Source organism: Dasypus novemcinctus, chromosome 16 (genome assembly GCF_030445035.2).
Source record: "Dasypus novemcinctus isolate mDasNov1 chromosome 16, mDasNov1.1.hap2, whole genome shotgun sequence".
Lineage (NCBI taxonomy): Eukaryota > Metazoa > Chordata > Mammalia > Cingulata > Dasypodidae > Dasypus > Dasypus novemcinctus.
In genome coordinates this window covers 2,468,736-2,479,556 of record NC_080688.1, presented here as the reverse complement: position 1 = coordinate 2,479,556, position 10,821 = coordinate 2,468,736, and the positions used below count along the sequence as shown (strand labels likewise).

The 10,821-nt window shown below is 36.4% G+C and overlaps 1 protein-coding gene across 1 annotated transcript; it reads left to right on the top strand.

Moving 5' to 3' along the window:
* Positions 1-753: 753 nt before the first annotated feature.
* LOC101422879 (olfactory receptor 4C5-like) lies at positions 754-10,331 on the top strand (the record flags this gene model as incomplete). Its single annotated transcript, XM_012520027.3, has 2 exons — positions 754-1,687; positions 10,315-10,331. Coding segments are annotated over exons 1-2 (951 nt in total), but the record flags the coding sequence as incomplete, so codon positions are not given.
* Positions 10,332-10,821: the final 490 nt, after the last annotated feature.

The following is a 10,821-nucleotide window of genomic DNA, read 5'->3' as shown; positions in this document are numbered from 1 at the left end:
AATTTGCATTGCATCATGTTGACTGTTTTATCCTCTTTTTGATATCCTTTTTTTCCAGAGATGATGGAAAAAGAATCTATGATATTCTCATACAGTTTTTAGTCAAAGTAACATAAGTTCACAAATCTGTCATGATGCATTTTAGGAGTATAAGTTTTCATGAAAACAAGCCCTTACTCCTTACAGATCCATTTTATGTTCATTTTTTAAATATTTATTAGAGAAGGTTTAGAGAACAATCACACATAAAATACAAGATCCTTATACCACCCTATTATTAACATCTTGCATTCATTGGTGTGGAACTTTTGTTAAAATAGATGATAGCACATTTTTATAAGTGTGCTATAAACTATAGTCCAAAGTTTAAATTAGCATTCAGGGACTATCTAGTGTAGTTCAAAGGATTTCTTTTAATTTTTATTCTGTGAGACAGGTATCATTTTATTCCTGCTTTCCATGGGAGAACACACTATGGAAGAGACTGGAAGAGGATTCAGTCTAGCATGTCGCATGTCAGTAGTCATAAAACTGTGCATATGTGTGTGTGTATTTGCATGTAGAAGTGGTCTATGTATTAAATATGTGATTCAAAAAATTTGCCCAACAGTAAGTTTTGCATTTATCTGTTCAGCAATTCCATCAATAACAGAAATAAAATATTTTATCTGGGAAATATATTATTCTCTTCATCAAAATTTATCTAAATCCATTTCAATCTCTACGCCATTTGCAGATAAATCAATTATCCAAATGCAAAATTGGATTCATGGAGGGGTGAACAACGTGACTGAATTCATCCTGCTTGGTCTGACACAGAACCCAGACATGCAGAAAGTCTTCTTTGCTGTGTTTATACTCATCTACTTTCTCACTCTTGCAGGTAACCTACTGATTATAGTGACCATTGCCACCAGCCCGGTCCTTAGCACCCCCATGTATTTTTTTCTGTCATTTTTGTCCTTCATAGATGGCACCTACTCTTCTATCACAGCCCCCAAAATGATATTTGACTTACTTGCCAAAAAGAAAACTATCTCCTTCAACGGGTGCATGACTCAGCTCTTTGTGGAGCATTTAACTGGTGGAGCTGAAATCATCCTGCTCACAGTGATGGCCTATGATCGCTATGTTGCCATCTGCAAGCCCCTGCACTACCTGATCACAATGAACCGGAGGGTGTGTGGCCTTCTGGTGGCTTTATCCTGGGCTGGAGGATTTCTTCATGCCCTGATTCAAATCCTTTTTATGGTGTGGTTACCTTTCTGTGGCCCCAATGTCATTGACCATTTCTTCTGTGATTTTTACCCTCTGCTAAAACTCGCCTGCACTGATACTCACATCCTAGGACTTTTTGTTGCCGCCAACACTGGGTTTATGTGCACGCTCATTTTTTCTATTCTTATTACCTCCTATGTCCTCATCCTTTGCACCCTCAGAACTCACAGCTCTGAAGGACGGCGGAAGGCTCTTTCTACCTGCACCTCACATATTACCGTAGTCATCTTACTCTTTGTGCCCTGTATATTTATATACCTTCGCCCCACAGGTACCTTTCCTATCGATAAAGCAGTGACTGTATTTTATACTATAATAGCACCCATGTTAAACCCTTTAATCTACACACTCAGAAATGCAGAGGTGAAAAATGCAATGAAGAAGCTATGGAGCCAAAGAGTGATCTTGGGTAACAATCTAGGTAAATAGATAATACAAAATCTATACATATTTAAAGAAGAATTGTGTCTAAAGCAAAATAAATGGTCTTGTGTTCAGGATTTGTGGGTTAAGTACATATTTTCTTGTTATCTGAAATGTTTAGTAGTTTGTTTTTCATAAATGGTAACTGTAGTCCAATCCAATTAGAAAATGCATTTCATATACAAAGTAATAATCAGTGACATTTGGTTCATTGAAATAAAATTTTCACAATGTTTGGAAAATATATGGTATGATCTAGTCTATGAAAAATTTATCTGCAAATCTTCAGGTATAGCTTATGCAAATAATTCCCAAGTACTTTAAAAATATAAAAAACTTTCATTGTTAGAATTTGGTAAAAAAAAAAAAAAAGGCAATGTGTTAATCCCAACTTCTTACATTAGTGTAGACAAAATTTTATGGGACATAAGTATCATCCAAAAATAATGGATTTGGAGGAAAAAAGTCATTAAGACAGGTATCATCACATAATTAATGGCATTGTTTTGTACAAACAACAAAGCGCCAATTACATAATAATCCAGGATTTGCTCAGCAAATTATTTTCTCTGCCTAAAGCAAGAAGGGATATTAAATTATTTCAGTCACAGTCATCAAGCAACCTTACACATGATATTTCTAGGTAGAATACATCTGTGAAGCATTTTCTCCTGTCAAAAGAATTCACATGTACTCCACTTTCAAAATAGATTTTATTAAATAGATTAGAGCCTTAGCTAATAGAATTAAAAATAGAGAGGTATTTGATACCTGAGTAAACAAGACAGAAAATCTGCACATTCAAATCTGAATAGAGAATTGCAGACCAATATGATCACTTACAGGACAATTCTAAGAGAATGCACCTAGATAAAAGGAAGGGATTCAGAATGCTCAAAACAGATACCCTACCAAATTTTGATATTTAATGTCTGTGTTTGTAAGGACTGACTTAACCCAAAATATTTATCAGTCATTCTGTTGTTTTATATATATATATATTACATGAATATTAATATGCAACAGTTAACAAATCATTTCTTTTAATTTTGAGAACACTTTTCATCAGTTATGACAAAAATATTTGTTCATCATCAAATACCCATATTTTCCAAACCCTTATCTATAGATTCGGCCTCTTTTTGTTTAATAAAGAAGGGTCACATGACTAGCTTGCTGAAAATTTCAAGAGCCAGTGTGCAATGATACAGCTCCTGTTTTCCATACTGCAGTGAGACTAAAAGAAATGCAATATAATGGCAGGAATCTACAGAGAAAGCTAACTGGATTAATAGTTATACGGTTGACCAATGAACTACATGATCCCCAAATCCTCTGGATTTTGTTTGAAAAGAAATTAAAATTGCATATATTAAGCCAGGGATATTTCAGGATCCATTTTTTACTACAACAAAGCACACTTCATCCTTACTAGGGCTCTATCTTTTCATCAATACAAAGATTTGTGTTTTAAGAAGAGGACTCATCAGCATAACTTCTGCAATTATCTTGGTTCAGAAATAATGTAGAATGGATAAATAGCAATCCTTACAAATCAAATCAAATCAAGCCTCTTTCTACTTCTGTATAACACATTCACTAACTGAAGTATTTAAATTTTAAATATATATATGTCATTTGTTCCCTTTACCTAAGATTTAAGGCAATAGAGAAGAAAATTATGCAATCATACATTAGAGGGTGCCAAGAACAAGAATGAACTACAGTATAAGCAAGCTTTTCAACATTTCTTTTTTAAATATATTTTTAAAGAACCTCTTGGCTACATAAATGTTATATAAAAATACAGGGAATCCTCATATACACCACCCCTACTGCTCCCACACTTTCATACATTAACAAAATTTTTCATTAGTGTTGTACATTTGTTACAATTGATGTACTCATTTTGAAACCTTGCTACTAAGTTGGATGATAGTTTACCCTTTACCCCACACAATATTATAAATTTGGGCAAAATGTATAGCTGCCTGTATCCATCATTGAAATGTCATGTATGACAATTCCAACATCCCAAATGCCACCATGTTACCCACACCTCTCAGAACCTCTGGTGTCCACTACCTTTATATCAACGGTATAAGTTCTGGAATGCTATAATAATAATGTCTATAGTATAATAATAATAAAATAATAATAAATCTACTTTAGTCTATTGATCATTCCACAATCTTGAGAATTTGGAGATGGTGATGCCCTCTCTTTTTCTGATTAAGAGAGTGCTTGGATTCCATGGGGCAAGTGGATGGAATTGTGATGTTTGCAGTTGTATATACTCTCTTTCTGTTTTGGGGTCATGGGTTTTGCCCATCATCCTGAGTGCATTCAATGAACAGGAAAACAGCTGTTGCAAGTCTGCTAAGATTCAGGGCTCCACTGGCATATGAATAGACTGAAGATTTAAGTCTCTGGGATATACATTTAACAAGTATAATGCTAATTATAGGTACAAATAAAAGGAGCAGAAGAGTCATGCATAGGGAAATTATAAATGACTCTAACTCTGCTACACTGGGGAGCATAAATTCCAAATTAATGACCACTGACAGGGTGCCAAATTCCTGAGATTGTCTTCCTTGTTTATAGTGTCTAGATGTCTCTAGGGTGCCCAGTAGCCCCATTGTTTTGGACATTCTAATCTGGGGAGACATACTACATTCTCTAATAGATGACCAAGAATTCCCTGAGCATATGGGCAGTGACTAGCAAAGGAATACAGACCATTAAATTAGGCCCTTGATAATGATTATTATACTTATAAACTTCTTCTTGTGAAATTGCAACTTATACTATTATTATATATTACCTAAGAGTTACATCCTGAAAGCCTCCTCATTGCTCAAATGTGGCCTCTCTCTAGGCCAAATTCAGCATATAAAGGTATTACCTTCCTCCTGGCATAGGAGGACTCTTGGGAATGAGCCTCCCTGACACTTAGAGATTATTACCAAACTCTGATTAAGGATGTATCTGGAAAAAGACCTTGACAAAATGGAAAATGTTAAATACAAATGAGATTTTATGGCCAGGGGATTTCAAAGTGAGTCAGGAGGTCATTCCAGAGGTTATGCTTAAGAACATTTCAAAACTTCTTGTGCAAATCTTTTTGCTAGTGTTCTTGTTAGAGTAAGCAAGGCTTTTATATCTGGATAAGCCTCCTAGATTATCACTTTGAATTGTCTCAACCTCCCATGATAAGCATCTAAAATCTTTGCAGAATGTTTAGCAAGGTGGGTATAGTTCTAATTAAACATTAGTTATTTTATTGCAGTTGGATCCTCAATGTTTGTGCAATTTGAGGAAAACATTGTATACCCCATAAGCATAAAATTTTCTTATCTCAATACAGCTCCATTAGGGTATTCCATAAGGTTTCCCACAACTGTCATTTGTATATCTACAGAGGGGGAATATCAGTAAAATTGGGTCACTAAATCATGCCCAAGTTCTTCTACTTCAAGCTTATTTCTTGGTACCGTTTCTACATACTCTGTATGTAGAATGTATATTGTCTGTATTCACCTATGCTGCATTCTATGGACCAAATGAAACTCTAACATATATTCTAGTTAATAGTAATATGCTTCCCATTACACAGACAGCTTGACAACATCTCATACTGATTTGTGACAACATAGGAGCTCTGCTTTTCAACATTCTATGACCTGTATGATTTTTCAAGTGGTTTTCAAAAGTCATCTGAAAAATAAGCATATTTTAAATACAGCTCATGAACTCTAAACTCAAAGACCTAATTCAGCCATAGCTGTCTATTCATAAATTGAGCCTTCATAGCACTACATCTCTTTTCTCCAAATAAGGCAAGCTGATATTTTAGGCAGAATTTGGAAATCATCAGGGATCCATCCACACTTCTCTGGAGTAAATAGGTCTATAGATAATTTTCAGAGTGAGCTTCTATCAGTACCATAACTGAGATGGCAAGAGAACTATCCCTTACTCTAAAAATGGTAGTGGAAATAGCATGATTGTATTTCTTATTGGAATCATCACCCACAAATGGGTGCCTTTCTCTTTACTGTAATGCTCACAAATTATTACAATTTCTACAAATTTTGACTCATAAATTTCTCCCATCATGGTATTTTCCATCTCAATAAGGCTCAATATAATAAGAACAGTATTGTTAGCATTATCTTTGGATACAATTTCTAAAACTTTTCCTATAATTTGATAGGAAAAATAGTAGGATTATCCTCATTATTTCGCACTTGGGCCACATTCACAGTTAACATTATATGGATTATATCAGACGAAGTTATGACCCATCTTAAAATTATCAAATTTCATTACATGGAGAATTGTGAGAAGATGGCATCTCACTAACAGGCAGAGTTCAATGGTCTCACAGAAACAATGGAGAAAGAGCCAAAATCTATCTGAGTGACCCACTTTCAGTGTCAGTAGACAAGGACAGTGCTAAAACTCCCAGGAGGGTGAGGGACAGAGAGACAAAGAAGCTGACACAACAAACATGAATTAACAATCTCCCATGGCAGCCAGGAAAGGTACCCTTCCACCATCCCTAATTTATTAATCTAGGGTAAAACACCTAGCTCACTGCAGCTGACTGAGAGGGGGACAGACACCTTCCTTTCTGTTAACTGTTGAAAGAGAGGGAGAGTTGGGGGAAATTTCTTCAGTGAATTCATTCAGCAGAGCCTGCTTTGAATCTCCACTCTGGAGATTCAGCACAGGAACACAAGAAAGCCCAACTGAAATACCTTTGTGGAGAGGTGTGCTGATAAGCATCATCAACTAGCCATTCCGAAAATTGCATGGGCAAAAACCATTCTATCTGAGTTGTACCCTTTCAGAAAAAATCTGCCCCCTACTAATGAGCCACTGGCCTGAATTTGCTAACTTAAGACAAACAATTCTAAAGACTTAGAATAAGCTGAACCAAATATCAAAGAAGAGCTGTGAAAAAAATAGGAAAGAGAAAAAAATTGTTTGTCAGAGTTAATTCACCAACTCATCAGATGTCTAGACAACAGACATACTAGGAAACATGAAGAGATTGCTCAGACAAATGAACTAACCAAATATCCTGGAGAGATACAGAATTTTTAAGATAATTAATCAGTGATAATCACAAAACTCTCCTAAATCACTTCAAAGAATTTAAATAAAATGTTACTGAAGAAATAAAGAATATCAAGAATTAACTGAGTGAGTGTAAAGAACAATGTGAAATTCTTCAAGGAAAGGTAACAGAATTTATGAGAATGAAAGACATGGTGGATGGGATTTAAAATACACTAGAGGGGGAAGCGGCTGTGGTTCAATCAGTTGGGCTCCCATCTACCATATGGGGGGTACGGGGTTCATATCCTGGGACCTCCTTGTGAAGGTGGGCTTACCTGCATGCTGCAGAGAGATGCTGGCCCAGCCACTGTGGAGTGCTGCTGGCCCACAAGTGCCATGGAAAGCCAACTCAGCAAGGTGATGCAACAAAAAGGGAGACAAGCAAAAACACAGAAGAGCACAAAGTGGGTAGATACAGAGAGCAGACAGCAAACAAGCCACAAGGAGGGGGTAGAATAAATATGGACACAGAAGAAGGCACAGCGAATGGGCACAGAGAGCAGACAGCAACCAAAAAGAAAATAAAGCCATGGGGGGAGGGGGGTGGATAAAAGAATATAGTAGAGGCACATGAGAGCAGAATTGAAATGCTTGAAGACAGAATATATGATTTCAAAGAAAAATATCTGAAGTAGAAAAGACAGGAGATCAGAAAGAAAAGAGAATGGAACAGAGACTCAGGGAATTGAATTACAATGGAAAACACAAGTGTTGCATTATCAGTGTTCCAGAATGAGAAGAGAATGGAAGGGGGTAGAAAGAATATTTGAGGAAATAATGGCTTAAAACTTCCCAACCTTCATGAAAGACATAAATATCAATATCCAAGAAATATAACACACTCCAAAGAAAATAAATCCAAATAGACCTACCAAGTCACCTACTTTTTAGAATGTCAAATGTCATTGATAAAGAGAGGATTCTCAAAGCAGCAAGAGAAAAGAAAGTCATCACATACAAGGGAAACTCAATAAGATTAAGTACTGACCCCTCATCAGAAACCATGGAGGTGAGAGAAAGTAGTATGATGTTTTTAAGGTAATAAAAAAGAAAAACTACCAACTGATGATGCAACTGGAAAATGACCTTATACGGAAGGTTCAATGCGGATCAGCAGAATATCCATGTCTACATAAAATAACATGACTTTAAAATGCTGTTGACCTAAAGTAAGGGGGAAATGGAGAGGAGAAATGAGTTTATATGGCTACGAGTTTCTAAAAAAGAGTCTGGAGGCTGGCAGAAGGATTGCCCTCATGCACAACTGAGCAGAGTCAGAGAGACAGATAAAGCAGATACAACCCCCAGATATTGGTTCCTTTGAGGGCTAAAGAGACCCATGGGAGTTATGGTCATGGCCGATGGGGTTAACTACCAGGGCAGATGGCCCCTCTTTGGAAATGGTGTTTATGTGTGATGAATCTGGACTCAGATGGGATCTCCCTTCATAAGACTTTCATGCTAATGTGCTGGAGGTGCAGTTAATGTTGGGGTTTAAGATATATTTAGGGGATTTGAATCTCTGGACTGACAATGTGATAGCCAGGTCCTGAGCCTCAACAGACTCCAGCACCTACAATTGGATTTATTGGACTTACCACACTCAGCTAAGATGGAGTTGAAGAAGGACAACCACCACACCATGGAGCCTAGAGTGATTACAACTGAAAATGGGAGGATTGCATCCAGCATCCATGTGGAATCTGAGCCTCCTCTTGACATAGAGGTGGAATGGACACAACCAATCCAATGTCCACATAGAAGAGGTGGCATTGGATTGGGAAAAGTGGACATGGTGGACGATGGGTATGGGGATAGGCAGGAAGAGATGAGAGGTGGAGGCGTCTTTGGGACATGGAGCTGCCCTGGATGGTGCTTCAGAGGTAATCACCGGACATTGTAAATCCTCACAGGGCCCACTGGATGGAATGGAGGAGAGTATGGGCCATGATGTGGACCATTGTCTATGAGGTGCAGAGGTGCCCAAAGATGTACTTACCAAATCCAATGGATGTGTCATGATGATGGGAATGAATGTTGTTGGGGGGGGGGGAGAGGGGGGTGGGGGTTGGGGTTGAATGGGACCTCACATATATATTTTTAATGTAATATTATTACAAAGTCAATAAAAAAAGAAAGAAAAAAAAGAAAAACTTCCAGCCAAGAATTCTGTATCTGGCAAAAATTGTCCTTCAAAAATTAGGGTGAGTTCACAGTATTCATAGGCAATAAAATACTGATAGAATATGTTACTAAAGACCAGAATTACAAGGGCCACTAAAGAGAGTCCCGCAGCCAGAAAGGATAAAACAAGGGTGAGAAATTTGGAGAAAACTTTAGAAATGAAGATAATTAAGAAGGGTAAACTACAGGGAAGACGATAGAAAAAAGAATGGCATGGTATTAGAGAGCTGTCAGAAAAAATGGGTGAAGTAAGTAATGCCTTTACAGTAATAACACTGAATGTTAATAGATTGAAATATTCAATCAAAAGACATAAACTGATGGAATGAATAAAATAAAATATGAGTCATCTATATGTTACTGCAAAAGACCCACCTCACACATAAGGATACAACCAGGTTCAAAGTAAAAGGTTGGAAAAAGGTATTCTATGTAAATAACCAGAAAAGAACTGGAGTAGTGATGCTAATATCAGACAAAATTTATTTCAAATGCAAAACTGTTAATAGGGATGAAGAACATCATTATATATCAATATAAGGGCAATTCATTAAGATGAAATAATATAATAAATATTTGTGCACTTAACATGAGTGCCCCAAGATCCATGAGGCACACACTGGAAAAACTGAAGGGATGAGTAGATGTCACTACAAAAATATTTGGAGACTTCAATACACCACTTTCAGTTTTGGATAGAACATCTGAACAGAGGATAAATAAAGAAACAGAGAACTTCAATAATATGATAAATGAATTACACCTAACAGACCTCTGTAGAGCATTGCACATCAAAACAGAAGGATATATTTCTTTTCAAGTGTCCATGGATCCTTTTTCCAAGATAATGTATTGGTTCATGAGACAAGCCTCAAATAAATTTAAAAAGATGGAAATTATACAAAAACTTTTCCTGGTCATAACATAATGAATCTGAAAATCAATAATGGATGGAAAAATGGAAAATTAATAAATGGAACTGAATTGAGAAACTCAAAAATATACCCTCACATTTACAGTCAAGTGGATTTTGACAAGGCACTCAAGTCCTCCCAACCTGGTCAGAATAGTCTATTCAAAAGTGGTGATGGGAGAACAGGATAACCATACCTAAAAAAGGAAAAAAGACCCATATCTCACACCATATACAAAAATTAACTCAAAATGGATCATGGAACTAAATATAAAAGTGACAATAAACTCCTAGAAGAAAATGAAAGAAAACATCCTCAAGGAGTTTTGATAGGCAATAGTTTCTTAAATCTTACATTTAAAGCATGAGCAACAAAAGGAAAAAAGCAGATAAAAGGGACTTCATCAAAACCCAACACTTTTACACCTCAATGATCTTTGTCAAAAGGGTAAAAGAGCAGCTGACTCAATGTGAGAAAATATTTGGTCATCACATATCTGATAAGGGTTTAATATCAATGATATAGAAATAGATAATACGAGTCAACAAAAAAGACAACCTCCCCAATTTAAAAAATGGGCAAAAGACTTGAAAAGACAACTGCCTAAAGAAGAAATACAAATGGCAAAGAAACACATGAAAGTAAGTTCAACATCACTAGTGATTAAGGAAATGCAAATCAAAACTACAGTGCAATATAATTTCACAACTATTTGACTGACTGCTAATAAACAGTTGAAAAATAGTAAATGTTGATGAGAATGCTGAGAGATAGGAAGGTCTATTCACTGTTGGTGGGAATGTACATTGGTACAGCCACTGTGGAGTACTGTCTGATAGTTCCTAAGGAAGTTGAATATAGACTTGCCATGCGACTTGGCAATACCATTACT